Genomic DNA, 14,982 nt, shown 5'->3' with positions numbered 1-14,982 from the left:
AAGAAAACGTTACAAAGTTATCTCATACACATTTCATCTGCGTTTTATCACCATTTGTAATCAACTTCCAAGGTTTCATAATACCCTTTAACCTTAGTCACTAACCCACTGAACAAGTCATCTCATTGTTATCCCCGCTTGAAGGAAGAGTGGAGACTCTTTTCATGTTGATAAGAGATAGAAAGAGGAGTCACTCCCAGGAAAGAAAAGCATTGTGAGTAAACTCCTGGAGCCTAATGGCAAAAGGGCGGTGATAAATCATTCCTTGCCTTAACCCTTTCAAGGACTCATTGAACCAGAAGTCCGAAATACATGTGATTGATCAAATAAAAGTAATTTTCACTTAAAATACAGAAAATTGTCACCACAAAAAAAAAAAAAAAAAAAAAGAGAGAGAGAGAGAGAGAGAGACAGAGCGCGAGCCCAGGAATTACTTCTGATTACTCACCCATTTCCTAGGTCTGCCTCTTGGCCGTTTTTCTCCAGTGGCTTCTGCTTTCTGCAAAATGAAAAAGGAAGTCATATTGCTTCCTATCTGACATTATTGATTAAGTGCTGCACCAAGGGACACATGCCAAGTGGGAGTGTCCTGGTCTACGACGAGGTATCGAGGTATCGAGATTGCTTTAACAATCCCATTCTCCACGAAGGCTCATCTTCTCCATGTTTGAGTAGATCTTCCTTCCAGGTTTTTCATTACATGAAGCACAGAGATATCTACCCATCTCTCACCCTCAAACACTCCCCTGGAATGCTCTCCTCTGAAATGCATGAAAATCCTTTTGATAAGCCATTTTGCTTTTAGTTCTAGCCACAATTTAAAAAAATACGCCTACTTACCCATAATCATATAGTGTTTTAGCAAAGGAAGGTCTTTTAAATGATTTTCTTTCCACCTCGCAACGAAAGTTACGAAAATTAATATTGTTATGTTGTTTTACAACGTACAAAGCGCTTTTACCCACATTGCTAATGAAATGGAAGTCAAAAGTAAGTAAGAATACACAGGCTTCTATTTCAAAAAACCAAACGTTTGCACACTTCTGCATAGTTAACTTCCTAGGTCTTGCCCAAAACCATCACGTGTCAATCAGTTCATTGAAAGCAGAGGGGGAAAAAAAAGGTTAGCAGAAATCATCAATGTTTGTCCCTGTGGTGAAAACTAGGGGTGCCAAAGATAATGATTAATAAAAATGTATATTATTATCAAGAAGCTCCCACTCAACACAGGCATGACATGAATATATTTTTAACCACCTTGAGCGTTTGTCTTGTTTCATAGAAGATTTCTCTGGTATCAAAGTTGGTTTTTGCCCTTTGAATCAAATTTTAAGATAATCTATAAAGTAATTTCCCTATGTTTACGGACCCTACTCCACTCCCCAAATACACCAAAACACACATACACACACAAGACACACATCCTTCTATAAAAACATATGTTTACATTTTTCAGGGTAAAGAAAAGTTAGTACGTGCTCTTGCATATATGAGAATCGTCCCAAGGCTACATAAACACAAAAATACAAGTAACCTGAGCCAGGATAACTTGTTTTGCATTTTGCTTTTGTTACCTAAGCTAGCAGCCAATAGGTACTTGGTACACTGATACTAAAATTACCTGTTATGACTGTCTACACTGCCAAGTAGACTCTCCTCTTTCTCTCTTCAATCTGTCTTATAAAAATAGATGGAAATAGATGATAGGTAGATAGATAGATAGATAGATAGATAGATAGATAGATAGATAGATAGACACAAAATAAGCCACAAGATTTCTCACAAATAGTACCTCCCTGACCTGGCATTACTCTCCAACGGGTCCTAGGAATTCACCAAAAATCTGTATAACTTTAATACTGTTAGGTCACATTTCTTGAGCACATGTGTTAATCTTTAATCTTTACAACAACCTTATAAGGTAGGTATTATTATTTCTCTCATTTTGCAGATGAGCAACTGAGTCTTACATAGTTGAGGAAAGGCACACCCAAAGGCGGTAAACGGCTCACCTGGGATTTGAACCCAGTTCTGCTGGCCTCTAAAGACTGGGTTCCTCCCCTCCTAACAATAGTACCCCCTCTTAGCCTACATACATGCTCTACCTTACAGAGATATTTGAGTCAACTAAAATTGGTCGCTGACTCAGCTCAGTCCCCCAACAGAAGGAAACCGGGTAGCTTTTAGGTCAGTGTAACCGTCAGCTTTGGGCACGGTGAATGGCTCCACAAAAGAATCACTTACTGTCAGGGGTTAGTGGCACTGTCCTCCCTTGAGCTATAAGGGCGTGCATGAGGTTAAGGAAAGCCAGGGGTGCCCAGGGAACCACAAGCCTCCTGAGTGTTGTCTCCCCGAGAGGGAGTTGTCTTCACAGGAACACAGACTCTACTTTGGAAAGCTTCGATTCAAACCCCTGCTCTGACTCTGGGCAGGTCCCTGAAAACCTTAATCCGGGTTCATGTGTGAAAAGGAGATAACGCCTCCCGGGAGGAGCCAAGGGCCCACCCTACAGGAGGTGCTGGCTACAAGTTCCTTGACTCCCAACAAGATGGAAGTCTTCAAGGGAAGGTTTTCCTTCAAGTTAGTCCAATCTCAAAGAAGGGTCAGTCAATGCAAATATTCCACTACACACCCATCTGTCACCTTTAGGATGAAGCTTTCAAGAGACCCCCTGGCTAGTACATAGGGAGTTCCAGCAGTACAAAATTCCCCAATACAGAGACAGTGTCTGATTTAATCTTTGGGATCAACGGGGAGACTGCACGGTTTATCCAGTAGTACATGACACAAACGTGGAAGATAGAAGTCCCTTGGTGGGCACAGGGATGATGGGTGGGTTTAAGAGGAGGAGGCTATCGACCCTGGAGGCCAGCAGAGCCACACCAGGCTCTCTCCGCACAGTTGTCCTGTTTCAGGTGTGCTCTGGGCGTATCTAAAATCTGCTGAAGAGGAGGTTGTTTTCTAAAAGGGTTTCACTGCATTTCCAAGTCAGAGAAAGCAAATCTCTCAGGAGAGAAAGCCCTGCAAATAAGAGGACTTGAAAACGAGCATCGCGCTCACAAAAAGCCTATTCAAAAATAAAATTCGCACCATTAACTAAAGGGCAAAATATCACAATTATCACTTGGACTTGTTAAAAGCAAACTTGCTCCTTGGTCTTCAGGCCAGTGTGACATGTAAACTGAAACCCTCTTCTGAGTCCACATCTACAAGAAACACATTAGCTGTGCTGTGTGGCGTCGATCTGGGAGGTTTTCATTGTTCTTTAAAACCCACATTATTTAATCATTCTGATCAAACTTCACAAAGGCTGCAAAACAAGTTAGGATTTTAGTTTGTAAACCAGCAGAGATCCAGGGTTTTTACACAGAGGAAAACACTGGCTTTAACGTTTTTTCCCCCCTGTGTTTAATGCTCTTCGGAATATTATTTTTCAATAGAAGACAAACAAAATATTTCAGAGGCTTGTTTTGTTTTTAATACATCAACATATACAATAGTGTGGGGTTATATATTTGGTTTTCCTTCACCAGAGTGGAATGTGGTCCTATACTACAAACCCGTGTAAAATTGAGACAGTAACTTGTTCTAAGTATTTACAGCTTATGGGGGTGGCAGGGTGAGGGGTGGGGGAAAGAGGCTGGGAATTGTGCATTTGTAAGAACTGAAATTTCAGACTATGGGCACACGATTATACGAATATTTGCAACTACCACATATCTTGTTAGAAGTGTTATTTATTCCTTGCTTTTCATATTTTTGCCTCTTTTAAAAAAAGTTTCGATTCAGAACTGTATATATAGTTTTATGATATGCTTAGAAGCAAGTTCACGAGGGTTGGGAAGAACGTTAAGTGGGAAATGTAATTTTTTCCCCTTTTTTTCTAAGAAGTCTGGTACCCCAGGCTCTCAGATGTACTCCACATTAAAAAGAAAAATTAATTGAAAAAGGAAATCCACCTAACAAATAGAACTCTTAAGCTTGGAAACAGTGCTTATATCAGGGCCTGGTACGTACGATGTGCTCACACATTTATTGGATGAAGAAGGAAGGAAAGAGAGAAACACTGGTGTTTACAGCACGTGTGTCTTATTTCCCTCTTGCCATCAGAATTCTGCAGCTTGGCAGGAACTTCAGAAAGCAATTCATCTAGACCCTTCATTGAACAAATAAGAAAACTGGATGTGTTCTGACCTCCAAAGACATGGCCCTGTGGGTTCTGGGGGCCAGAAGTCTGGGGGTATTGGCTGCAGGAAGTACCCATTTCCAATCTCTTTATAAGCTTGTAGAGAACTTCTCTCCAAAGGGTTTCCTGACACTGGGACTTCTTTTTATTTATTTATTTATTTATTTATTTATTTATTTATTTATTTATTTATTTAGGATAGTCACACACAGAGAGAGAGAGAAGCAGAGACATAGGCAGAGGGAGAAGCAGGCTCCATGCACCAGGAGCCTGACGTGGGATTCGATCCCGGGTCTCCAGGATTGCGCCCTGGGCCAAAGGCAGGTGCCAAACTGCTGCGCCACCCAGGGATCCCCTGACACCTGACTTCTAACCTGCATTTCACATTCCTGGAGATAACATAAACTACGCTGTCACAATAAGAGGACTTATTGTAAAAATGTATATGCATTTTACAACATATCCGACAGTGCATAGTAGTAGAAAGATCAGAAGCTTTAGAGTGAGATCTGAATTCAGGCCCAGGTGCCACCGTTTTCTAGAGGTGAACGTTAGACATGTCACAGTTTACATCTTGGGATCAGTTTTCTCACTGGTGAAATGAAGACCATTCTATCTCCATCAGAGGATGAAGGAGCTAATATTTATGTAAAGTGCCGGACAAAAGCTCCAGCACGTGGTAGGTGCTCAAATGTAATTTTTTTTCTCTCCCTCCATATTTTAAAATGTTACCCTTAAAAAGAATACCTCGCAATTCTGAGTGATTTTTCTGAGCATTATCTTACTTCTATAGGACAGCTATTACTTGCCCCGTTTCACAAAATGTGAGATTAAGCCAACTGCCCACGTTCACAAGCTGTGAAACTGAGGCCCAATGTGATTTTAAGGCCAATAAAGGGTCTGTTCTTCTGGGAGAGATTTCATATAAAATAAAAGAGCCATGGGCAAATTTAAAAAAGAAAAAAAAAAGAAAGAAAAGAAAAACTTCTAGGGTGAAAATTAAATGAGTCGTTGAAAGTAAAACATTTCTAAGCCTCCTGTAAGGACATGGACAATTGCTGAGAATGGAAACCAGGAGAATTATCCAATGCTGACTTTTGGGTCAAATTTGGATAGCTATTAAATTTTGTTACTTTAAATGCTCTCATCACATTTTATATGTACTGTGATAATGCTAGAAAGCACAAACTCACCCCAAATCAATCAGCGCCTCTGCACACAGATCAAAAATAATCATAATAATAATAACCTAAAAAAAAGCTATAAAAACATTTGGGCATAGTCACTTGTTTTGTTTTCATGTACCTTTGCATATACATTTGTAGACTAAGGCCTGCAGAGCTCAGAGCATATGGAGCAAGCCACCCAAGTCCAGAAAGCCACATTTTATTTCTTCCAGTTGTTCGTTTAAATATATAAACAGTGCAAATCAATGTGCATGGGAGTCAAAAATCAACTGGACTGAGCAATTAGACTAAGTACTGAGGATTTCTCATTTTACCTTTCTGACAATCCAGTTCTGTGGATTTCCAAATTTCAAGTACAATCATTTTTAGTCTTTAAAAGGGGTTGCCATCACTGCATATTTTACAATAGGAAATATAAGCAAATCCTATCGTCCACTGTAGTTCATGCTCATTTTACCCAAGGAAGCCCTTTATTGTCGACTCTCGTCATTATTTACACATGCCTGTCTTCACCTATACAAACACTAAACCAAAGCCAAGGCCAAATTGACAGAAAGAGCTATTTCAAAGTTTAAGATTCTCCTCCTTTAAACCATCACTCTACTTTTTTTTGGAATCAGAAAAAAAACAATAGCTCCAATACAAGAGTTCACAGGGGTTACCTTCTGAGCAAACTGCCCCTTATGTCACCCTGGAGAAAATAAAGTGACTGCACCATTCCTCTCTAAATCGATCAGAAGATGCCATTCAAAACTGTCCAGTGTCTTAAAAACAACAGAGAACAGAAGAGAACAAAGCAGGAGCCTAAAACATCATCACTTTTCAATCTTTTTCTCCTGATGAGAAGAACAAAAATTCGTAACTGAGAGTTTCAGAGTCTAGGAGAGTGAGATTCACTCTCCTAGACTCTGGGGGTTCACAAGGGGGTTCCAAGGTGAGCTCTGAAAACTGCAGAGGGTGAGCTGACAAGAGAGGTCTGACTTAAGTGACATAAAATGCTCTTCAGCCTCCACCCATTCTAAAGAAAGAACTGAAACACAACATAATCCCAATTGGGGATGCTCTATCTCCTTTGCAGAATGATTAGTTGGGACTTTGAGATAAAAATGAGCCAGTGTGGCTGGGTCAGTCAAAGCAATGAGGAGCTCTGGATGGTAAGTTCAGAAGAATGACAGCTTCCAGAAAAATCGAACTAGGGGTCCCTTGATATATAGTTACTTCATAAAAGAATTCAAACACTTTTGAATCATCCATATTTGGATCATAATCTATGATGATTCAAAGGCATTACCAGGTAGAATTTACTGATGCACGCATTCAAGGCTTGGTCCTCCGTGGCAAAGTGAAGTGGGGAAGGAAAAGAAAAGTCAATTATTCATGTAAATCAGCATAAAAGATCAAGATAATGGAGATAACACTTAGGTTTTCCTTAACTCCATCTGTCTGGATACATGTGAATGCTCAGATAGGGCCCTGAATCCCAGTGGAAATTGCCTGCCATTCAAACACACAGGAATCAAAGGAAATAATACTAAAACCATAGGCTGGAACTGTATGGTAACTTTGCAATGCCCATCTTTCCCTGACTTACCTAATAATGATGCCTCTGGTTACTCTTTCAGTTGGGCCTATTATATTCTGGAAAAAAAAAATCTTATCCTTACTCAGCATCTACGCTCTAACATTTCTGAAATGATGAATAAAACCTACATTCTCTTATCATAAAATACCTGTGCTTGGCATTAGTCATCATTTATGACAAAAAATCAACCACGTTTCTAAGAATGCAATTAGAAAAAAGCACAAATCTGCCTTTATAGTGTCCAATCAATACCAGGCCTTTTTTGTACAAGCAAATGGAAGATGCAGATTAAATATTCACCTGAAGAGATTACTTGAAGTACACATACTTTACCTACACGGTATTTTCGTTCTGTACCTTGCTCTCTAGCTCTGGTCATTACACCTAAAGTCAAGGAAGTTCAACCAAATCTATGACCCTATGAAGTAGGGCCATCTTACACCTGAGATCCTTTTATATGCAATTTCCTTCTATTAAAATTTATTTCAATCTCAGAAAAAAAGAGGTGGTTTTTTTTTTTTTTTTCTTTCCTTGAAAGTACCTGAATAAGAATTAGCTTGAGGCTTACAGCTGAACTGGACTTGTGACCTTATACATAAAGTGGAGAATGAGTGACAGCCCCTCCAGGATTCTCTCATGATTACAAAGCCACAATAAAAACCCTACACAACCAGGAGATTACATCTTTCTCTTCTCTAAACGGAATGCAGAATGCAAAAATACAAAGTATTTCCATCCAGCACAAACATGAGAGGAAAACAAAGCAAAACAAAAATGAAATTGAGAGACCACTGGTTATAGGTATATCTCAATCTAAAACATAAATTAAAAGGTCAAGACATAGCCACACATGCATATACACATGCACACACACACAAATTATTTATTCAGGAAAATATTAACTTCTGTTTTTTTTTTTTTTTATTAAGATAGCAATATGAAGTTGGTTCAGGGACAGATTTTGAGCACTCAGAGATTGGGTTTCTCAGCAATGATTAGAATCGCCACATAATGGTCATCCGTGGGAATCTGTTGGAATATATTATTGGAATATAAGCAGATTGAAGAACCATTACCTTTCTCTTCCAAAAGTTCCAAGCACAACAAATTGTGCTTCCATAAATGTTTGTTTATATTACACAAATCAATTTTATATTGACTATGGCCTGAAATTAAAGTGATTGCTAATTCACTAGTCCTCCACTTGGTCTTGCAACATGCAGCGTGCATTGTCAAGTTTCACATTGCTAATTTTCCAACAAGCAATTTTGTTTTCAAATGCCCCAAGGCCAGTGACTGAGTCCAAACACAAACTCTGTAAGCAAAGAAACTCCAAGGAGCAAGAAATTTTAAACACACAACATCATCAGGATTCCAGTGTCCACTGCATCTCTTCTAATTTTAGAGCTCTGTTCTCCTATATACTTACCAGTTTTATTTTATATTTTTCATCTGGATGAGTCTCAGTTTGCACGAGAATATCCAATTTATTAATCATAGGAGACTTCTCATATCTATTCTGGTCAGTCTAGCAGGGTATGTTGATCTTACATGTTATGAACAATATAACCTTTCGTAAAAAAGATTGCTTCTCAAAAATCCTAACAACCATGTTTTGTCAGAATACAATATATGTTTGATAAACAAATATGTTTGATAATCATGTTTACATAGAGTAGTAGCAAACTCAATAAATACTGATTTGAAAGTGAAAATACCTTAAGTTTACACATGCCATGAACAATTCATCAATGTCATTCATTATTTTGCAAAGTATTATCTTCTCCAAATGAAGCGTAATCTATAAAACTGAAGAAATGTAACAGTCGTGTTATGGCAAATATATTTACTCATTTTTATTAGAAGGCACTTTTATAACAGAATTGTGTGAAATAATTTTGTCTGGAGGAATGAAAGATCTCAGGGAAAGATTTCTGTGGGAAAAAGAAAATCTATCTCTGCTTTAGAAATTGTAATAATGTACATATCTACATGAAGAATTATCAGAAAGATGAGTAGCCTAGTAGGATCATTTGTAAACGCCTATTACTAAAGCAACTAAAAATAAATCAAACCTTCCTTGGGAGGAGGCCAATATTTTTTTTTTTTTTTTTTTTTTTTTTTTTTGCTATTTTGCTTTAGGTAGTAAATTGGACACAAGTCTCAGCTTTCCTTTTGTCAATAAAGATTTTGTTAGCCAGTAGTAAACTTTTCAAAATGAAGAGAAAGAAGGTGATGGAAGCATCAATTTACTCATTCAAAAAAATGCAATACAGTGAAATCTGAAAGATAAGATTCATTTTCCTTTTCTTTTTGTCTTAAATTTTAAATAAATTATTTATGATGAGATATACAGATTTCTTCCTGGGAGATGTTGTGATGATGCATTTTTTTCAGAGCAGTTACATCAGAGTTTCAATGTCTGTTAGCTACCTACCAAGATATTCCTTTGCCATTTCACTAGAGTAAAATTAAATTAGGTAAACCCCACACACTTGTGCAACATTTAAAACCTCCTTTGTTAAATTAGCCCCTTTCAGCTAATTTCATAAAGCAGGCAAAAATGTAACAAATGGGAAATATTCATATTAGAAATACCAGATTATATACAGTCAGCTCTAAATGACAAGGTCACTTAGAGCTACTTGAAAGTTTATTGATTAAATGTGGGTCACAATTAAATCTTCCCTGTGTGAAGCAGCTGTATTTAAAGATATGAGGAATCTGCTCCTTCACTTCAGCTCTGTTCAGGATTATTAAAATAGAACAGACAAGAACTCATAGTTACTCCCTAAACAACTTTATATGTATCACTGGTTGCTATGGCAGTTTACAACACTGAAAACTATCACATCTAACATGGTTAGTGCCCACAGTCACAGAGAAAACCACACAAAACATCAGTCCCCAAAGATGATCTTATAACCCTTTCTAACAAATACTGTACGTGACGTACTCACGCCTACTAAAAGGGTATACACAAAATTTACCAAAATTCACTGCTCAATCTTGAACCTCTGTTTTCAACTAATATACAGCCCTGCAAATAAAATACAGAAACTTCTTTGGATTACGTTATAGAGCCAAAAGAAGTGAGTTTTATATTCACCTTCGCTTCTCTGAACATGTCTTGACCCTGAGATATTTCCTCTTTGCTAGCTCAAATACAAGCAACATGAAGTTGCTTCAAATTGCATTTTAAAATTTATACATAAAACTACAAGAACTTATAATGGACTGGATTCTATCCTGCCCCAAAATACACAATAATCGAAATCCAATACTTGTTTAAAAAGCTTCTCACCCCATTTTAGAGCACTGCTGTATCACCTGATGGAAAGGCATTTTGAAAGATTATGTTATATTGCATGTTTACTGTAAACAAACAACATACTTTATCATCACATTTAAATCTGTAGAATTCATGAAATTTTTCTTCTCCAGCATCCCATAATTGGATTTACTTCTAATTATCATTTGGCAAAGTACTTAACCTTATGGAAGGATTTGGTTTTACATATAATCATGTACATCAGCACAAAGCAAATCAATCTTTATTATTTTTGAAGGAAATTGCAAACATCGCCATCAAGCAAATCCTATAGTTTTGACTTATTTTTAACTCTTTCACAACTGGCTCAGATCTTAACTGCGTCTTTCTCCACTCCTCCCACCCCTGGTTTTGAGTTTCATATTATTTGGTGATTGTTTGTTTAAGAACAACACTGGAAGCATCTTCATTAAGCTTTGTATGCTCAGCAACTGCTTAGAAATCTTACTTCGCTCAGACACAGCAGAGGTAGGAAATGAGTCTTGGGTTACCCAGTTGGGACAAATCCTTAGGTTTGGATCTAGAATGGGAAATTACAGGGACGGAAGTTCCTGTGGTCATAGAGAAAGTTGGGGGGGGGGACGACTTAGCTTGAGAAATCTCACCTTTTGAGCTGCTTTGGAGGGACTCTTGTTTTTGCTGCCTTTGGGTCTTCCCCTGGGTCTCTTAGGAGAGGGCTCACCGGTTGGCTCCTAAGTGTGGGGGGGAAAAAATGCTGTTGTGGAAGAGTGTCTGAAAGAAATGGACCCTGACTCTACAGTTATATTTTCTGCATGTGCTGCTCAAAAGAACTGTTGGAACACATTCAGGAAGAGCATACATGGAATGATGATGGTACTGAGTTTACAGAAAGAGGAAATAACTATACTTTTAATCCAAGGATTCCAAAAGGAAATTCTAGTTTGCATTTGAAAGCTAGATTCTTGTTTCAACTCCACAAAGGTAACAAAGGCTGACAAGGCTGCAGGTTCTAGAAGGAATTACACATTTTAAAGGTGTAAAATTTGAGTGGTTATGCATTTGGCGACTTATAAATACTTTAGAGGAATGCTACTACTCATTGTACTAGCATTTCAAACAACAGAAATATGAAGCTAACATCATAAATATTTCAACAATCTTCCCTATTGAAAAGATAGTTTTTAATCATCTCTGTGTATCTGCATTGTAAGTCAATTATGACTCGATCAACACATTGTGTGAAGTATTGGAGCAATTATCGAAGATCTTCAATTCAAAATAACTCCGTTCTCCCTAAAATTTTCAAATAATTATGATAAATCTGTTGTGGGAGGTTTTGCTTGAATTATCTAGATAATTGCTTCAGTTCTCCACTTCCTTTTGGAGTTGGAGGCATGGTCTCTAGCCTACATTTAAATGCCTTTTGATAAAAACAAGCATTTCCTCCAAAACCTGCTTTTGAGAAAACTCTTCTGGAGGGGGGGTAGATTGGAGAAAACTAACGGGGGGGGGGGGGGGAGGAGGCAGAATGGAAGTGTCTGGGAAGGAGAAATTGAAACTATCAATAGGTTTTAGCAAGGCTTTAAATGACTTCTATGCCAAGTAGTAAATACTCAAGTGGTTAAGAGAATGCGATGATTAATATTCCAGATCTTAAATATTTATGCGGTGAATCACCAATTTACGTTTCATTCGGATTCGGTGATTAAATGAGACTAATTAACTTAAAACGCATGGAAGTCTTCAATGAAAATTCGCATCCTCGTATTTAGAGAACCTGAGGAAGGCTCCCTGCAAGCTTCTCTGGGACCACCAAGCGCCAGTGGGCACATCCGGAGCAAACACACCGGAGACACATTTTTCTTTCTTTGTGAACTCTGCGTTAACTTCAAGGTAAAACCTCCAATCACCTCCAGCTCCCACTGCAATTTCTTTTGCATTCTTTTTTTTTTTTTTTGCAGGTAACTCAATTTAGAGTTAGTGTGGGCTGGGGGGGGGGGACGGGTGGTAAACAGGTCTGGGTGGGGAGTGCGGGGTGGCGGGGGGGCGCAGAGCCTTCCTGGGAGGTGGAAAACTGGCTCCCAACGCGGTTTAAAGTGTCGCTGGGGCAGAGCGGGAAAACTCCGAGGCCTCCAGATTGGCTTGTTTCCTTTGATGATTTCAAAAAAGGTACAACCCTTTCAGTTTTTCTAAAACGCTCTGGCCAAGCAAACGTTGCTCGATCTCCCCCCCACCCCACCCCCCCCCACCTTGCTCTGGGGCAGCTCGGGCAGCTCGGGCAGCTCGGGGAGGGGGGGGAGGGGGCTCCAGGATTATTTTCTAATCGGCCTATTTGCCGTGGAGGAAGCGCTCCAAGGCTCGGGCTCGCAGGGGAAGTCTTAAAGCCCGCGGAAGCGGAGTTTAAATGCTCTCCACGGACGAGTCCCGCTGCAGCCCGGCCCGCCGAGGCTTGGGACTCGCAGCGAACAAAACCCCCGGCCCGGGCGCTGCGCGCAGCTCCGCAAGCGCCCGCTGCAGCTTAATTGGTTGCATCCGCAGACAAAACCGTGCACTCCGCGGGGTCCCGGGCGCCCCGCGATCGTCGCCTCCCAGCCCCCAGCCGCTCGCCCCGGGGAAGCCCGTCGCACGTCCCCGGCTCAGGGGCCCCGGGGGGCCGAGGCAGCGACCCCGCTACCGTGCGCTCACTCTCGGGCGCTGCTTGCCGCCGCGCCCCGGGCCGAGCCGGCGAGTCCCGTCCCGCCGGGACCCCGGCCCCCCGCAGCGCCCTCCCGGGGACCCCTCGGCGGCCGCCGCGCCGCGTTTAAAGAGCCCGAAGGGCACCGGGCGGGCCCACGAGGTCTTTGTCGCGAGGGCGCGAGTCTCGGGCCACCGGGAGCTCGAGGAGGGCGCCAAGGGGGCGGCGGCGGCGGCGGCGCGCCAGTCTGCAGCCCGCCGGCCGCCCCGCTTGGCGGGAGAATCGGCCCCGCGCCCCCGGCCCCGCGCGGCCCGCGCCCCCCTCCACGCCCGCACCGCCCGCACCTCCCTCCCACCCCCCGCGCCCCGCGGGACCCCGCGCGCTCCCGAGGAGCCCGGCGAGCCCCGGGTCGTGCGCCCCCGGCCGCCGGGTCCCGCGCACAATAGCGAAAGTCCCCGGACGCGCTCCGCCCGCCCCCGCCTCCGCCTCCCCGCCGCGAGCCGCGCGGGCGCCCCGGGGCTCCGCCGCGCGCCGGCGCCGAGGACTCCGCAGCCCGCGCCCGGGGAGCCGAGCCGAGCCGGGCTGCCGCCGCCGGCCCGCCCGCGTACTGACTTGCTGCTGCTTCCTGGGGCGGCCGCGTCCTCTCTTCGGCGGCGCCGGGGCGGCAGGTTGTCCCTGCGCTGAAGTGGACGGCTGCCCGGCGCCCTCGCCGCGTGCGCTCATCCTGCCTCCGCTTCGCCGCCGCCGCCGCCGCCGCCGCCCCGAGCCGGCCCCGCACCTTTCGGGAGATCGGGCGCGAGGGCTGCAGGAGGAGGGCGAGGCGGGCGGGCGAGAGCCGGCGCGCTGCGAGGCTGCTGCTGCTCAGGCTGCCGCCGCTGCCACCATCCACACCGGACGTCCAGCGGCTGCCAGAGAGAAGAGGGGAGGAGGAGGAGGAGGAGGAGGAGGAGGAGGAGGAGGAGGAGGAGGAGAGGAGAGGAGGCGCTGCTGCAGGCGGCGGGTGGGTGCGGAGGTGGAGGTGGCGGTGGAGGTAGCGAGAGGAGGGGGAAGCGAGCGCGCGAAGGAGGCTCTGCAGCCGGGAGGCTCCCCTCTCGGCGTGGGATCCGGAGTTGCGGTCACCGGTAGCAACTTCGGAAGCGGCTTGGAAGTGGAAGAGACTTGGAGGGGATCGCGTCCCTTGAAATGTTAGGCGGGGAAAGAATGCCTCCTCCTCTTCCCCTGCGCTCGGCGCTCGCAGAGCAAGAAAGAGAAAGAGCGAGAGAGCGAGAGAGCGAGAAAGCAAAGAGCGCGTAGGGCAGTCAGAAGGCAAGAGGAGGATGGGGAGGTCCTGCCGGGATCGGGACGGGGATGGGGACGCGGCTGGCGCGGCGGCGGAGGACGGAGCGCGGGGGGCAGCGCGCGTCCTCGGGGGCGGGAGCGGGCGGCGGCGGCGGCGCACGGGCGGAGGGCACGGCTGCTCGCTCCTGCGTCCTGCACCGAGCGCGCGCTGCCCGGGCTGGAAGTTTTCTGAGTTCCTGCCCCAGGATGCAAGCGGGATGTGTGAGTGAGTGTGTGTGTGTGTGTGTGAGTGTGCGCGCGCGCGCGCCTGGGGAGGGGGCGGCGGGGTTGGCGTGCAGGGGAGGGAGTGCCCACCTCTAATCGTGGGCGGAAAAAGGGGAGGGGGCTGCGCGGGAGGGAAAGGAGGAGGAGGAGGGAGGCCCGGCGGACCGCCGAGCCCAGGCGCCTGGCCGCGGGCCAGAGGCAGCGTTCGAAATGCAACTGCCTCGGCGGCGGCGGCGCCCGGGTGCCACCCGAAGCCCCGCTCACGTGCTCCCGCCCGGCGGCGGGGTTAAAGGGACAGGCCGGGCATCCCCTGGGCGGCGGTCCCAGGAAGGCACCGCAAGGAGGCCGCCCCGGAGCCGCGTTTCGGGGCTTGGCCTTTACCTGCTCCTCCACACTGCGGGGAGCGGCGGAGGTCGCGGTCCCGGGGAGCCGTAGCAGCCGGCCCCCGGCAGCCAGCCGTGCTCGGCCCGCGAGAGAGCCCTCATCACACAGCGCACGACCCAGCCGTGCAACTCCGGT

At 44.5% G+C, this 14,982-nt stretch overlaps 1 protein-coding gene across 1 annotated transcript in view; it reads right to left on the bottom strand.

The window, feature by feature from the left end:
* HMGA2 (high mobility group AT-hook 2) overlaps nt 1-14,316 on the bottom strand; it is a 145,271-nt gene extending 130,955 nt beyond the window's left edge. The window contains exons 1-3 of the mRNA XM_038549929.1: nt 13,534-14,316; nt 10,892-10,978; nt 449-499 (exon numbers count right to left, since the gene is read on the bottom strand). Of these exons, the coding sequence (XP_038405857.1) occupies nt 449-499; nt 10,892-10,978; nt 13,534-13,644 (249 nt within the window). The 5' untranslated portion in view covers nt 13,645-14,316. The remainder of the gene's footprint in view (nt 1-448; nt 500-10,891; nt 10,979-13,533) is intronic.
* Nucleotides 14,317-14,982: the final 666 nt, after the last annotated feature.

The sequence above is a fragment of the Canis lupus genome, chromosome 10 (genome assembly GCF_011100685.1).
Source record: "Canis lupus familiaris isolate Mischka breed German Shepherd chromosome 10, alternate assembly UU_Cfam_GSD_1.0, whole genome shotgun sequence".
NCBI classification, from domain to species: domain Eukaryota; kingdom Metazoa; phylum Chordata; class Mammalia; order Carnivora; family Canidae; genus Canis; species Canis lupus.
This window is presented reverse-complemented; position numbering and strand designations above follow the sequence as displayed.